This window comes from Eretmochelys imbricata, chromosome 11 (assembly GCF_965152235.1).
Source record: "Eretmochelys imbricata isolate rEreImb1 chromosome 11, rEreImb1.hap1, whole genome shotgun sequence".
Lineage (NCBI taxonomy): Eukaryota > Metazoa > Chordata > Testudines > Cheloniidae > Eretmochelys > Eretmochelys imbricata.
This window is the reverse complement of record NC_135582.1, coordinates 62,405,567-62,422,391: the sequence shown is the minus strand read 5'-3', so window position 1 is coordinate 62,422,391 and position 16,825 is coordinate 62,405,567. Positions and strand designations below refer to the sequence as shown.

Below are 16,825 nucleotides of genomic sequence, written 5' to 3'. Positions count from 1 at the left end.
AGACTTGAAATGGGGAGCAGGGCAGCTTGGTGGCGTGAGGATCCTGGAGAAGAGGAGATGGATAGTTCTGCATTTATTAAATCCAGGAATAGCAGACTGGGGGTGTAAAAGAGAAATGATCCTGCAGCCAGACAGAAAGCAGTGCACCTCAGCCTCTACACCTCACTCCCATTGCCTGCCCTGGGAGTATTTCCTGAGGAATGCATGCAAGACTGGGCCCTGTGTACACTGGGCAGAGAACCATCACTGGGGCGGAATCTCTGCATCTGAGAGTGCCCTTTACCGGATCAAAAGTTATTCCCATTAAAGATATAATATAGGATCCTATATACCTAGACAAATCCTAGATCAGGGAGTCAGCTGGTATCCAAGAGCAATGGGATCTACTGGTATGCTTCAAGGGATGAATTGGGCCCCATAAACATAGGATTGCAACTATGCTAGGAAAACTGGGACCTGTAGTTCTCCACAGGTGCAGCTCCAGGGGTGAATTTTAGGTCCTAATTTTCCAAATATGGACAAATCTGAAGTGATCCTCGTTTCATCTACACAAACAGTGAAAGCAAGTCAGGATTTGGGAGATGGGTTAAACATCTGCAGTGCGGTACCTTAGTGCAGAGGAGAGTGTGGGCTGAGGGCTAGATCTTCCCTGCAGCTCTTTAGATAAAGAAGCCACAGGACTGAGCTTTCACCCAGAGCATTGAACATAGATGTCCAAAGTGAGAGTTCAAGTACTTTTTGTTACAGCTTACAAAAATGCCTGACAAGGGACTGATATAAATGGGCACTATACTGTGCTTGGAAATATGACCCATTGGGTCCACTGATTCTCTGGTTTGTGGTGTAGTTATAAACAGTGTGTGTGCATGGCAGAGAGGAAGTCCCCAACTCTGCTCCTTATCTCTGTTACAGAGATAAACCATGTATTTGGGAGCGCTGGAAATTTGCATCCATATTTTGCACCCTGGGCCCATGTCTCATACGTGTGTGTGTGTACGAGAGAGAGAGACTAATGGACTAATGTATAACAGGCACGTCTGTTCAACATTCATGTAAATGAATGTGGATGTATTGCCTATGTGTACAATTTTCTAGGCTAAATCTGGAGAGAAGCATGCCTGCAATGCCCCAGACGAAGCTATAATCACTTTCCTCAGCACAGCATAGCCTCCCTCACCTGTTGACTGGGAGCAGCTGGGCTGAGGAGGCAGGTTGGTGGACAGGAGTGGAAACAGAAAGACTCTGATTAGTCCTGATCTCATTCAGGCAGCATGTTTGCAATTTGGCTACCCTCCCTTCCCTCTCCCCCAAATATATTAGCACTCTGCAAGACAACAACAGTCGTCCCCCGCTGCCTTGAGCTCTCATTAATCTTGTTTTCCTCCACTTTATTCTCCTTTTTCCTGTTCCCTTGCCTTTGGTACACTGTATCAACGCTGAGAGCAGCCAGGGAATTGAAGTCTAGCCTTCAAATTCTGCAGTAAACACCACATCTACCCACCCTTTCCTCTTCCTTGGCACCATAAGCACTGGAGGGGAGGTCATACCTGCCCTCCACTTTCTGGAGAGAATATTATCTGCCATCCACCCCTCCTATGCTCAGTCCTTCTCCTCTTTTGTATCTCTCTCTCTCTCTCTCTGATGAAGATGTAGATGTTAGCCGACTCGCGGGAAGCGCCAGTTAAGCTTGGCTCCCTGCCCACCTTACACAGGCAAGAGGGAGATGGGCTTATCCATCTATACGTGTATACGCAGGAATACTGAGTCCTCCGCCCCTCCCCACTCCTCGTGGCATCAAATCAAACTGCGGCAGACTTGACAAATCTGTTTGGCACGGTTCACTCAACTATTTCACTGTGAACCGTGCGGAGAGCTGCACTGACGCACCAGGAATAGTGTGGAATCTGCACATTAAATACAGACATCTGGGAGGTTTCCTAATGAAAGAACAGCAGTGATTAACGTTAAACGGGAAGCGCGGCCAGCTCGCTGGTGCTCCATGCGCTGAGCCGCGCTCCGGGGCTGAGGGATGTACAGTCGAATCAGAAGGTTCTGCACTCATTCTGCTGCTGCTCAGCTGCTGAAGGCTGAACATTTAAAGGGGAGGGGAACAAACCAGTCACCCTGATTTCAGGCTAGGCAGGTCACCAAAAAGCAATTACTTCTCCACCAGCCTCAGGAGGTGTCTGCTAAATTGAGTCCAGCAAAAGGGAGAGGGAGAGAGACTGGGATGAACATAAAGGAGTAAAGAGGGAGAGATTTATATTGAAGGAGGTTGTGTAGCTGAGCTGTCTTTCTACATACAAAGGGGCCAGATCCTCAGCTGGTGTCAAGGAGCACAGCTCCACTGACTGCTGAGCAGCTACACTGAGTGACACCAGCTGAGGATCTGGGCCGAAGGGTCTCACGCTTTGTGGACTAGATCTCCATCTGGTGTAGAACAACTTATCTCCATTGAAGTCAACCCAGTTGCCCTGACTAACACCAGCCAAGGATCTGGTTTCATGTCTACAGAGTCCCCTGGCAGGGAAGGATAAAGTCAGAGGTGATAAAAATCTGCATCACACTGAAACTGACACTGACTTGCAAATTTCCTGCAAAGGGCAATTTAAACACCAGCCTGACCAACTTGGTTTTTCAGAGCACATCTTTCTAACCCCAGTTTTGCCCATTCCCTGTATGCTTTGCAAAAATGGTCCTAATGAAACTTCAAACTCCCCTGATTATATGTTTTGTTGCAGTCTAGAAACTCAGCCAATGTTCATCAAGAGGTCTGCTAAGGCCTAGGAGCTTTCTGAGACAACCTGGGCCCAGCTGGGAGGCAGCCACAGACTCCAGATAGTTTTGTACTGGAATGATGTGACATTTTAGAGATGGGCCCTACCTGCCACATGCAGCTCCAGATCCAATCTGCCCAAAGGTGTTTGGATTTGGGAGTTTGGGTCAGGCCAATCTTCAGGAAATTTGGAGTTTCATGATTTGAGTGTAAATCCAAGGGGTGCTAGTTGATTTGCAGTAAGCTTTGATATGAAGCGTGGGTCAATGGTTAGGGCATTATCATAGGACTCAGGAGCCCTGCATTCAGTTGCCTGCTCTGCCACAGACTTTGTGTGTGACCTGGGCAAGTCACTTAGCCTCTCTCTGCCTCAGTTCCCCCTCCGTACCTCACCAGGGGTGTTCTGGGGATAAATAGGTCAGTGTGAGGTGCTCTAATACAATGGTAATGGGGACCAAATAGGCACCTTAGTTAGTCTGAACCTGAGACACATGCTGAAAGACACTTGTGGGGTAGGTGAAACCATGCGGACACAGAGGAAAGAAAACGTTTGGATGAATGGCTGTGAAGTTGAGCCAGAGGGTTTCATGCCCTTTGCCAGTGGAGGGCTGAGAGCCTCACTCAGGAAAATGAAAAATAAATAAATAAAGTCATAGCAAAATCACTTCACCTTCATCTCCGTTTTGTGCCCCAACCCTCAGCAGTTAATGTACAGAACAGATTGTGCGGATGAAATTCTTGTTTGGGGGACAACTGCTGCTGTTCCCCACACTGTACAGTGCCTATGTACACGATCCACTAGGGGACGTCAACACCGCAGCCAACCACAACAGAGCTCTCAGGGGCATTTCAGAAGTTCCTTTAATTAAAGGGCACCTGTACAGCCCAGGCGAATTACAGTGCCGCACCTACCTGAAACCACTTCTGTTTTATATACAGCTGCACTCTGTGCAGCCAGCTGTTCCCCTACCCACCCTCAAAACCACAGCGCCTCACGAGCGTTCCCTTCATTGTGCATTCAGGGTGCATCGGAGGCTCAAAGATCTCCAAGGGTCAAACATCCATATTACACACAACCCACCTCCCCACCCCACTACACACCTCCAGGAGCTGCGGCTACAGCAGGCCCAAGCAGCACTGCCAACTGTGATTGCTACTGCAGATCCTGTATGCCTGACAAACTGAATTGCTCCTCATTATTTATTGTTTGTTTTATTCTCCGGGACACAGCGATCCCCTCTTAGGATTTGTGCCCTTTCATTTCCAGGCCTCAATAACTCCTGAATTGCAGTTTCATGTGGTTTTGTGATTGTTAACCCAGCATGGGGATGGGGCTCCAGCCATAAATGCTCAATGAATCTTGTATGGCAAAATACGGGCTGTGAAAAGCATTTTCTCCTTCATTTGCAGTCAAAGAACATACTGCAGGCTCTCTCCACTGAGCAAGACGCAACAGCAGCCAGGTTTTCTAAGGAACAGTGATTGCTCTATCGATGAGAAAGATCATTTCTGGGGAAGGCCTCCCCACACAGCCTGTCAGCCCTGACCAGCAGCGTCAGCAAAACACGCCTTACAAAATAAATCCCTAAATCCATAAAATGTATTCTCGCCTTTCCCCTCCCACTCCTCCACCGCTGGCAAGGCTCCCACAGGTGCAGCTGTTAAGGGACAATGCATTTACCTTATGGTTTTTACCATGCCGGTACATCATCCAGTCCTCACCGTTGGTGCTGACTTCCAGCTTGTAGGAGCGGACATAGTAGCCATTCTGCGTTTCTTTGGAGATGGCACCCTGGGTAGCAATGGCGGTCAACATGGTCAGGAAACGAAGGTCCACCTGATCGGGGGGGTGGGGGGCAGTGAGGAGAGAAGGGAAAGGAGGATGAGGAAGAAAATGGTGATTACCATCAGTCCCACGGTGGACTGGACCATCCCCTCATTTTTAAAAACTAAAAGTCAACTGCTCAGAGGGTGCAAACCAGCATGGCTCCAGCTGGTGCAGCGCGACTAGAGCTTTGTGGATTTATACCAGCGGAGGATCTAATATCCCATTTGCTTTCATCAGAGCATGTAGACACAGCTGTGGCTTTTACCACTGCCATTGCTTGAGTGTTCTGTGCAACAAGGGTCACACTGGTTTGGAAACTCAGCAGTACTGTTCCAGGGCTGATTTTCAGACCACTTAACTGAACATGCCACAGAGAACAAATGTTTCATGCTCTGCCGTTTTCATGCAATTTTATACTTTCAGGGGAAAGAGAGGGGAAAGTACGTTGCGGGTGTCTCTGTCTCTGTTTAAGTATGAAGCAGGCTAAGTAACTGTGTACGAAAGTGTGATTGATCACAAGGGGCAAAATCTTGATGCCCTTTCTCAGTTTGTACTCAGTCTTTAAGGAAACTCCCATTGATTTCAATGGGAAAAAAGCAGGGTTTGACCTCAGCAGGAATTCAGCTAGGGTGAGGACTGGGTGAAACTGATTAAGGACTTTGAAGTTTGGCCGTAAATGAAAGTACAAAGTCTCCCCTCAGACCAGACAACAGGATTGTCACTAAAATTAAACACTTGCTTCCTTTTAAATGGGACAGAAGCCACGGGACAGAGCTTTTCCATGTAAAATAAAGTCATGATGGCCAATTAGCAAGAGCAGCAGTTTTCAATGTTTTTAATGTTTATTTTAGTTATGTGGGTTAAAAAAGGTCACACGATCTGGCTTGGTAGCACTGCCACGAATGAAGATTTAGGGCTTGTCTACACTACCCACCGGATCGACAGGCAGTGATCGATCCAGCGGGGGTCGATTTATCGCGTCTAGATAGATGTGATAAATCGACCACTGAGCACTCTCCCGTCAACTCCGGTACTCCACCAGAACGAGGAGCGCAAGCGGCGTCGACAGGAGAACGTCAGCTGCCAACTTACTGCAGTGAAGACACTGCAGTAAGTAGATCTCAGTACGTCGACTTCAGCTATGCTATTCCCGTAGCTGAAGTTGCGTATCTTAGATCGACCCCACGTGGTAGTGTAGACAAGCCCTTGGACATCTGCTTCAGGCAATGACATTTCAGTACCTTCAGTTCTTAATGCCCATTAGCACGCACCATCTCACAGCGATAGAGCCACTCAGAAACACTTTGTGGAGAGACAATGAGTTTCTAACGAAGGGCCTAAAGAAAGACTTTGCTCTGAAATCCCGACCTGAATTTCACACTGACCATGCTCACTACATCTCCAGCACAGTCAGTATTATTCTAGCTGCACATTCCCAACATTTAGTTAAGACTCTGGCCATCAGGGTGGCTGCAGAGTAAATGGTCCTTGTAAGTAGCTAGAGACTGCTCTCTCTCTCTCAGCTCTCTAGAAAGTCCATGGAGGTTCAGGGGGCATAAGGTCAAGTCAGGACTTGTGCAGGAATGTTAATGGGCCAGCAGCAGGGCTGGCTCCTTTCACAAAGGCAGAGTCGTCCTGACTTCCCTAAACAGTAGCTCACCCACCGTGGACTCTCTGCATGTCACAAAGGCAATAAAATATTCCACAAGCCTTATTATGTTCAAGGGTCAGTTTAACAGCAGGACAGTCAATGTGGCTCAAAGTGCGGGAGGGAGGAAAGCTGAAGTTTTGGAGTGCAATGGTGGGGCTTTGCCAACGCTGGCTTTGCGTCCAGCAGAGATGCTTTCTCACAGTGTCGCTCTGCCAGTGCTGGCTACCAGGCCCGCACAGCAGTGCCTGCCAATGCCAGCGTGCCCTTTCAGCACTTGCTCAGAGGACAATGCTGGCTTGGCCTCTAGCGGACCATGCTTTTGACAAAAGTGATCTAGAGGTCAGTTCAATATTGCACACTGCAGCAGCTGCCTGGCAACACAAAACTGTTGCTAAGCCCAGTATTATAGCTGCAATTCCCCATCTCTACAGCACATTAATCATAGAATCATAGACATGTAGGGCTGAAAGGGACCTTGAGAGGTCATCTAGTCCAGCCCCCCCATGACGCAGTAGGACCAGGTAAAACCAAGTAAACCTAGACCATCCCAGCAAGATGTTTGTCTAACCTGTTCTTAAAAACCTCCAAGGGTGGAGATTTTACAACCTCGTTTGGTAACCTATTCTGGTACTTAATGATCCTTAGAGGTAAAATGTTTTTCCTAATATCTAACCTAAATCTCACTTACTGCAGATTAAGCTGATTACTTCTTGTCCTACCTTCTGCAGACATGGAAAACTATTGATGACAATCCTCTTTATAGCAGCCCTTAACATATTTGAAGACTCTTATCAGGGTCTCCTCTCAGTCTTCTTTTCTGAAGACTAAACAAATCCATTTTTTTAAACCTTTCCTCATAGGTCGGGTTTTCTAAACCTTTTATCGTTTTTGTTGCTCTCCTCTGGACTCTCTCCAGTTTGTCCACATCTTTCTTAAAGTGTGGAGCCCAAAACTGGACATAGTACTGCAGCTGAGTCCTCACCAGTGCTGAGTGGAGCAGGACTATTACCTCCCATATCCTCCATACAACACTCCAGTTAATACGCCACAGAAAGATGATAGACTTTTTCACAACCGTATCACATTGTTGGCTCATATTCAATTTATGATCCACTATAAACCCCAGATCCTTTTAAGCAATACCACTGCCTATCTAGTTATTCCCCATTTTGTAGTTGTGCATTTGATTTCGCCTTCCTAAGTGTAGTACTTTGCACTTGTCTTTATCGAGTTTCAGATTTCAGACCAATTCTCCAATTTATCAGGTAGTTTTAAATTCTAATCCTGTCCTCCAAAACACTTGCTATCCCTCCCAGAAAATTTTATAAGCATACTCTCCACTCCATGATCCAAGTCATTAATGAAAATGTTGACTAGTTCCGGACGCAGGACAGACCCTTGTGCATCCCCAGTAGATACATCCTCCCAGTTGGAGAGCAAACCATTGATAATTACTCTTTGAATACAATTCTTCAAGCACTTGTGCCCACCTTACGGTATTTTCATTTAGTCCACATTTCCCTAGTTTGCTTATGGGACTGTGTCAAATGCCTTAATAAAATCAAGATTTAATATTCATCCTCGATAATTTAGCACTCTATTTCCTCTTCCTGTCACGGGGACCTGTACGAACCTGGAGGAACTCCTTGTTGGAATCCAGGTTGGGGGTCCATCCATTGTCATCACTGTTGAGCCGGCTCTGCTGTGGGGTCCACCTTCCGTCCGAGTAGGTGGAGGAGGCACTGATCTGTTCATTGGAGATTCTGCCAGATTCCATCCCCAAAGGCATGTTGCACTGGAAGTCTGGAGCAGACACGCGCACGCAGACACACACAGAGACAAGTTTACAAATTCTGTATCTTTCACTCCCAACTGGAAGTAAGCCATGAACTACTCCCCAGCATCCTAGATCAAACCCATATGTCTGTCACCATGATCGGATTTACACAGAAATATCTGCATACACATGCAATGCAAAAAACTATTCAGCATTAAGCACAGGACTGGCCTTAGGTTTGCAAGACCCTCTGTAAATTAACACATGTGGGGGGCTCAGTCCAGATCCTTTCCCCTCTATAATAAGGTTCTTCCACCTTTGCGCACCCACAACCCTCCCCCTGGCCATACCCTGTTTACAACTCCCCCAATCCCTTTTCAAGATGTGCCAAGCCCTCGCACCTGATTGTGAAGCTCCTTGGCAACTTATAACCTCTTGAAGCCAAGAGGTGAATTCTAGCCAAAGCTGGGAAAGGCAGGAAAGGAATCACTGAGGAATGCACTCTCTGCCATATCCCACAGTTGCCAGAAACAGATGGGAACATACATGAGTGATCAAGAATGGCACTCAGATTTGAAAGATGTCTATGTGTGGGTATGCATTGCCCTTTGGGAAAGTGTGGGTCCATAGGTGGCTGCATGAGGTAGACTGGCTTAAAAGGTCACTACCATTAACGCTGAGAAATCTAGAACTCAACTTTTTGAATTTCCTCACTTTTAAGGCTTTTAAATCCACATTAACTCAGCCATGTGTCACATCATGTATATTTTACGGCATATGTTTCCTAACAAACAGTAAGATACATTTCACAAAGAAAACATCAGTAGCAAATACTACATGGGCCAGACCCTAAGCTGGTGTAAACTGATATAGCTCTACTAACGTCCCATATGTTGAACACGGCTGAGTTAACACTGCACTAGAAATTGGGCCAAATTATGCTCTAAGCGGTGCCATTAAAGTCTCAGTTTACACCAGTGTGAGTGAGAGCAGGATTTGATGCAAACATTTTTCATTTTCTGACTTTAGTCCCCTTGATTTTTCAAACTTGACCATTAGCGTGTACATTTAATGTCCTTGTTTTTTAAAGAAGAGAATAAAAAGGGGACAAAAATGGGGGGGGATAAATTTGAAAAACTGAAGTGCCTTTAACTGAGGCATCCTTAACTCATGCAACCCTAGCTGAGGCATTCCCAACTGAGACATAGCGAATGCAAGACTACTGCACAGAGGCAGCCATAATGCAAATATCCTTAGTACGGCAGCCCCTGACTGTGCATGTCCAATATTCTAAACTGCTCTAGGCCATGGGTTTTCAACTTGGGGACAATAGCCACCCTCCCTTTCTTTCTTTCTTGGGAGGGGAAGGGGGGAAAGCTTGAAACTTCTGAGAGAGGTGTCCTAAAACTATCTTCTGTTGTAACATGGCATCACAGTACAGAAAGGTTTTGACCATCATCTTAGGTGAAGGATGTCACAAAGAAAAATAAAATAAAAATTTCTAACATGTATGTGTTAACTTGCTGAGTTTAAATGTTCATAATTTTGAAAGAACAGAACTTATTTTTATCAAACCAAATACTTTCGCCTTCCTTAGCAGGGGCTATCAAAACAAAATTAAGTTTGAACTTTCTAGCTTCAGGCATTTTTGAATTAGACAAGTGCAAAATTCCAATTGGCAATTTGGGAAAGTATATTTTGGGAAAACTGTAGTTTTTCCCACTCTATCAATAATATGGCTGCACCAATTTTGCCCAAATTTTCCAAAAATCCTTTGGATCAAGACCAGACATGGAGAGTTTCAGTACAGAAGGAATATGAGAACATTAGGAACAAGTGAAAAGGTGAGACTAAGATGGAAACTGCAATTCATGTGACGTTTCACTCCATATTCTTTATGAAAATATGCAGAGCTGACTTCAGTCTGTGTCTACAGTGTGGTGTGGCCCTACCTTTGTGTGTGTGCTGCAAGAGGCCGGAGAGCCTAATTCAGCAAAGCAGGGAGAGGGAACTAATTGAGCAGGGAAGGCTCAGTGAAATCCCAGTACATCAGGTGGCATCCCAGAAGGAAGGGTCCAACTCATCACAATCAGTAACTATAGTTTCCACGCAGAAGCTAAAATATACATAGTTTCATTTCTCTCTGTACAGCTGTCTGAAACACTCTTGAAAACACTCATCCTGGCTCACTCACCCAAATGCTTGCATACACAGACATACTGAATGACGGAAACACTCCCAGAAATTCAATAAAAAGCCCACATGACTGCATGAGTCCCACAAACAGGCCTGACGGTAAAATTTCCAACTTACTTTCCGGGATCTCCTGCTCGACCAAGTAGTAGCGGGCAGAGAAGCCATCTTTAGCCACTGCCAGATCAGTATGGAAGGTAAGCGAGAGAATACCAGTAGCTGAGCGGATCTCAGAAGGTGTCTTAGTGCCGCAGTACCTGCCTATCAAAGGGCCAACTGCAAAAGAAAGAGCAGCAAAGTAGCTCCAGCCTTTTGGTTGGACTCTTTAGTCTTTATCTAACCTGACAAGTCAGCACTACTTTGCAAGAATACACTGGTAGTGGATAGCGAGTAATAATCCACCCTACAGAACCAGTCAGGATGAAATGAAGGCATTTTTGATTGTTTCGTTTCTATCACTTATATTTTTTACGAGAACAGAGGTAGATCAAGTGTAGTATCAGTTTGTCCACCTCTCCGCATTTCTAGTGCACATCTGTGTGTCCATCTACCTGCATTTCTGATGCATGTACTATAGAACACATCTGATACAGCCTCTGTGGGACAGACGTTATTCTGTACTTGCAAGGAGATGGACTCAGTGATCAATAGATCTTTTTCATCTCTAATGCAAATGATCCAATGATACAATTAGAAAATTAAAGGTGTAGGTTCATCAGTAATATGAAGTCTACGCTGACACTCCATGAGGACAAACCCAGTATTGGGAACAGATAGAATTTGCAACATCACCATATTTAACAGCTGAGAAAAGGCCAACAATATTTTGCATTTGTTAGTGCTGCAGAATACCAACGAGTCATGCCCTCTATGGAATTTTTCAGACTCCCTATTACTGCTGGTTAATGGGAGAATAGCCGGGCATAGAGAAAAGCCTTGGTGATACGTCACCCCGGTGCTTACCTTGAGGAATGCCATCCCAGATGTCCAGCCAATCATACTTGCAATCTCCCTCTCCAACCTGCAAGGGGTCATGCTCTAGGTCAAAGGTCAGAAACTGAAGGATGATTTCCATCTTTGGCTTGGCCATGATGGTGAAAGTGCAGTCCAAGTTGTGGGGATACTTATCAGGGAATCCGGGGGACTCAATAGTGCCATTGGGGCTGGTGAAGTTTCTAGAACAGTCTTCAGAGCCTGCAGGGGTAGAACAAGCGGACGTAACTAACAACAACAACAACATGGCTGACATTGACAGCTCTCGCCTCCTTGCGTGCTTGGCAGTGTTCGCTCCGTATCCAGAGCGTTGTCAGGATTTTTGCTGGAAACTTCTTGGGGCACAAGAGCTTTGCAAATTTCATAAAGACAGAGGGTGAGATTGTGAAATAATTCCGACAGGCTTTGGACTGAACATCTCAAGTTCACTGTAGACGTGTGTCTAGACTGCTTTGAAAACCTCACCAAGAATCGATAGCTAATCCCGCTGCAAATACTCTGAAAATGGTATTAAGGGAATGGGAAAGCCCAAAAAGTTAGAAGCCCAAGCTGCACTGCAAAGCAACGTGCCAGCACCTATCACAACACAATGTCATAATGTCAGCATGCCAGCAGTACAGAGGTTATGCTCTGGGGCATGGCCAGCAGTAGTGAGTCAGGCATGAGGAAGAGTTTGCTGTTCTTTTTCACCCCATTCCTACAGTCTACAGATGGGCTCTTGGCACACAGGGTCTTCTTAGCTGGCATTGTGACATGAAGAGTCCAAGATGCACCCATTCTTGTGACATACCATCACCAACAACGGACCTGGACTCACCATGTTCAGGGTCAGCTCAGCAGACTGCAACTGGGCTAATGTAAATAATATACCGGTTCCCCCAACATATTGTGGGGAGGCGGGGGGAGAAATGGGCCTAAGGGGTAAAACACATATATGGCCAGACTAAAGACCTAGCTCTCTTGGGCTATATTTGGGGAACTAATTGAGGGAATCATGACCCACAGTCAGGGAGGGTGACTGACCTAAGTGGGGCAGAGAAAGGTATGGAATCTGGCAGGGTCAAGGAATTGTCTAATTTTTAAAAGAGATCTCCCTGACCTACTGATTTTGTGTCTGTCTGCCTGTCTATCTTAGAACTTAACACTAGCACCCATCACTGCAGCATCTGAACTAAAATTTCTTCTTGAGAGTCATGAGATCTGGGTTATTTTCCCAGCTGTGGCACAGACTTCCTGCAAGGTCCTGGGCAAGTCACACAACCTTTCTGTGCCTCAGTTTCCCCATCAGCAAAATAAGGATACTAATGCTTACCTAGAAACAATGCTGTTGTGAGGCTTACTTCAGTCCTGCATGTAAAGCATTTCAAAACCCTCCCATGGGCAATTGCTAGCAAAGTGTAAATTATCAATGATTCATTATTGCTATTATGTATTTTATTTTCCATCGGAGCGGCAATTAGTAGAGCAACCTCTCTGCAGCATCATCCAAAGCCTAACACCTTAGCTGTAGAGTGTGCAAATGGCTGGTCCAGCCTACGTCTCCAGACTGTGGCTGTTGAAAGATTTCGGGGACAGGGAGGACTGGTGTGTGTGTGAGAGATTCTGTTGACAGGAGGAACAGAGCGCTCTTTCTCTCTTATTCAGCTGTCTGCACCAGAAATGTTAGTTATTTCTATTCTCGAGGAAGATTTTCTGATTGCCAACAGGGCAGACAATGTTGCCACTTATTTATTCCTGACCTTGACGCTGGCCTCCCTTGTACCACAGCCAGCTCAAGGTGCCTCAGGGTGGTGGGGGAGAAGAGAAGGTTGTGTCCTATTCATACCATGGCTGCTTTAAAACCACTGCTTTTTAGAGGCTGGACAATTGACAATAGAAATCTCCAGCCTGTGGGCCATCGGAGGGGCAAAGAGGGTGTTACAGAGGCCTTTATCACCATGACTGTAACACAGGATTAACATTCACTAAGGGTTCGACTTTTGTTTTCTAGGGATGTTGCGCTTCTCCTCTATAAACTCACTGCTCTCACTCACCCAGTTCATGCAAGTCTTCTTGGGACTAATTGGAGCCTTGTTATTAAGATCTGCACTAGCCTACGCAAGTTAGGAGAGCAACTTGAGACAACAGCTGGACCACTGTTACTGTAGTACCCCTAGGTGGAGGAACATTGAGAGGAACTTCTTAACGGACTATAGGAGAGCGGCCAGCTTCTCTGGTGTGATAATACAGAGGGAAATACAAGAGGCCAAGCACAAATTGCAAGACAACACAAAGAACAAGAATAAGAATGTATTTACTCCTGATCAAATAAAAAGGCAGCCAGATTTATGAAGAGACTAATACACACTCCAAGCCGAGGAGGAAAGCACAGAAATATTCAATAAACCAGATGTTGACTGTCAGGAAATGTCCTCTAGGGACTGTACAGAAATGTAACTGTGATACTGTTAGATAGCAACGATTTCCTCATTTAGGTTGCTTGCAGCGGTTAGTATCTTTGTCAATAGCTTGACTATAACCAGCAAACAATGACTGGCTTTAAAGGTAACCTGCAAATAATAAATGGAAATCATGTTTACTTCAGCAATATGTGCTAAATGCTCCCACTCACCAGGCTGAGAGAACAATTCAGCACATAAACAACGAAAAGGCAACCACTTAGGGCTTGTCTACACTGGCACTTTGCAGCGCTGCAACTTTCTCGGTCTGGGGTGTGAAAAAACACACACTGGAGCGACAAAAGTTTTAGTGCTGAAAAGCGTCAGTATAGACAGCGCTTTATCGCCAGGAGCCGCGCTCCCGGTAATAAAGCTACCACCCCTCCTTTGGGGTGGTTGTTTTTTCAGAGCAGTGTGGACATACCCTTAAAAACAGTTTGAGTCAAACTGCTCTCACTGTCACGCCCCAGAGGCAGGGATGGCCGGGGCCATAAAGTTCAGATCTATCTCTCCCAAAGTATTTGGTGAGAGGGTGTTGGTTTGGACCCATCTCTCCTGGAAGGCATCAATATCATGGCTATACATGAACTCCTGCATAAAGGGGAGTGGGTCGTTTTTCTTTTCTTGGAATGGTTTTCAAAGTGTGCTTAATTTATTCTTCTTCCATTTTTAATAATAAAAAGGAGCTTTGAAAACTCTACCAGGTAGTAAACATGAGATATACCTGTCAGCAGAGTTTCCTTGGTATGAGGGGGTGTCATGGGGCCAAACTTTTCAAAAGCGTAATGATTCTGGGGCCAACCTTGAGACACCCTTAATGAGGCCTGATTTTCACAGGACAGGTCTGCTCAGTATTTTCTGAAATGCAGGCCCTGTTAAGCTGCATCGCTTGCGTTGCGTGCTCAAATTCATTAGGCATGTTTGAAAATTGTGATGTCATCTTTTGGGGTGCCGCAGCAAAACTGACCAATACAACACCAGGGGACTTAACCATTAGGAAGCAGCTGTTTATATGCCCAGTGCGTCTCTTAATTGTGTGTGTGTGTGTGTGTGTGTGTGTGTGTGTGTGTGTGTGTGTGTGTGTGTCACTGACATGGAGTATCTCAATTGGATGCCCTTTAAAGCCAGTGAAGCTTCACCGGATAAGCACCAGTTCTGACTGAACTGTAGCTCTGATCCATGCCCTATCTGTTTGTCTACAAACAAAAGGCAGGATTTGTTTACCCCGCAGATCTGAGGCCAGAGACCCTCCTACCCCTGAAGATGGTTTCAGGGGACACTGTTCTCTCTAGGTGGGCTGTGTGCACTCTGAGATTGCGTAAACAACTGGCTTCAGTGCCTCCCACTCTCCAGGAACTGAAACCTTGCTTATGTTTTGAATTTTGTCTAGAGTGGTTTCAAGCCAAGAGCCCTCTTCAGGGAGGACAGTGAGCATTTTAACAGCACTCAGTACCAACAAGGAGGCCTGTACTTGATGAAGTCCCAGCCCGAGGCCTTCTACCTGAAGGGAAGTATATTTGTCTAGGGAATCCAAGCTGAGGGACAGGAATGAGAAGACTCAGCTCCTGCCTTCCTCTTGCTCCTTCTGCCTCTCTGACGCAGCCCCTACTTCCTCTCCCTCGAATGGTCTTTTCCCATGATGTTAGCCCTTTCCTGGTTCGTACTCAATGGACAGAGCGCTTCTCACTCCCTGCCAGCGGCCTCTCGGCACAGCACTACTGCCTGGTTCTGTCAGCTCAGCCTCATCCTGGCCACTGCTGCATACTGGACTACTCCCGGTCCTACTGCTTCATGACATAAAAGTCAGGGCATGGGACTGACAGCAAGGGCAAGTGGGACAAGGCACACAGGAAGGACTGGGATAGGACCAAGGGTTACGAGTAGGAAGAGGCAAGACAGCCCCGTTTGAGTCAACTATCTTCCCTCCTGAACAAAGACTCATCCTGATCCCTGCCTCAGCGTCCACTATTCCCTCAGCAAATCCCATGAAAACAGCCAGTCCTGATGGGTTAACTAACCCCTTCAGGATTAGTCAATGTTCTAACCATTACGTGAAACAACAATGTCATGACCTGGCTGCTGTGTATGTGCACCACTGCCCTCCACTGGATGGAAAAAGAACTGCTCAACTGTGTGCCAGAGGCTTTACATGGCCACCACCTCATAACGATTCTCCATTTTAACAAGTCACCCCAGGAACAGATAGATACACTGACGGATCTTTTTAATCCACCCCCCCCTTCTAAATTAAAGTTAGGAAGTCCTGTTTCATTTGTATTCCCATCCCCAGTCAGCCAGTCATCAGCACCCGAGTCTGTATGTCTCTGTGTATTTACAAGCATCTGTCTCTAAATAATATATAACTGTGCTCAAAACCACTAAATACTTATGTGGTGGTATGAAGATTCTGGAAAAGACACAAACAAAGCTGCGCCTATTTTTGATTCTCCAGTATATTCATGTATTTGTTTCATATTCTGCCGATGACGTGACAGTTGTGTGTTTTCTTCCAGTACTCTAGCAATGGAATGTGGGCACAGGGCCTGGTCCTATGACAGATAGCTTCGGGTATCCTTGTGCAAAACATACTTATGCCCCTCATGTGCACACAAGCTCTCTCGCTCTCTCTCAAGGCTACTGTACACTAGAAGCGCTACAGCGGTGCAGCTGCACCAACGCTTTATGCCGATGGGAGAGCGCTCTCCCGTCGACGTAATAAAGCCATCTCCGTGAGAGGCGGTAGCTATGTCCATGGGAGAAGCTCTCCCGCCGACTTAGTGCTGTCCACACAGGCGCTTAGGTCAGTGTAACTTACATCGCTCAGGGGAAGGTGGGGGGGAGATGTTATTCACACTCCTGAGTGACATATGTTATACCGACATAAGAGGAAGTACGTACAACCCCTCAATCTCTCCTCTCTCTCACACACACACGCGTGCACACACACAAACACAGAGTTTCATATTTTCTTGAGACAACGTGTTCTCATGCATACAGTTCTGACAAATATTTAGACAGAGATGATATAAAAAGGCCTTTTGAGTAGCTTTTACTTTCTTCCAGAATAGTTTTGTATAAAGCAGAATTATGAATAGTTCCTGTTATACTGAACTCAACAGCCGCCGGTCTGACTCCCTTGCTGACACTGCAGGCAGCAGCCCCTTTAAAC

At 46.0% G+C, this 16,825-nt stretch overlaps 1 protein-coding gene across 3 annotated transcripts in view; it reads right to left on the bottom strand.

The window, feature by feature from the left end:
* The window catches only part of NRP2 (neuropilin 2), a 118,832-nt gene that overhangs the window by 60,741 nt on the left and 41,266 nt on the right, over positions 1-16,825 (bottom strand). For all 3 annotated transcript variants that reach the window (XM_077830146.1, XM_077830147.1, XM_077830148.1), the window contains exons 4-7: positions 11,189-11,419; positions 10,346-10,501; positions 7,889-8,058; positions 4,458-4,613 (exon numbers count right to left, since the gene is read on the bottom strand). In XM_077830146.1, the coding sequence (XP_077686272.1) occupies positions 4,458-4,613; positions 7,889-8,058; positions 10,346-10,501; positions 11,189-11,419 (713 nt within the window). The remainder of the gene's footprint in view (positions 1-4,457; positions 4,614-7,888; positions 8,059-10,345; positions 10,502-11,188; positions 11,420-16,825) is intronic.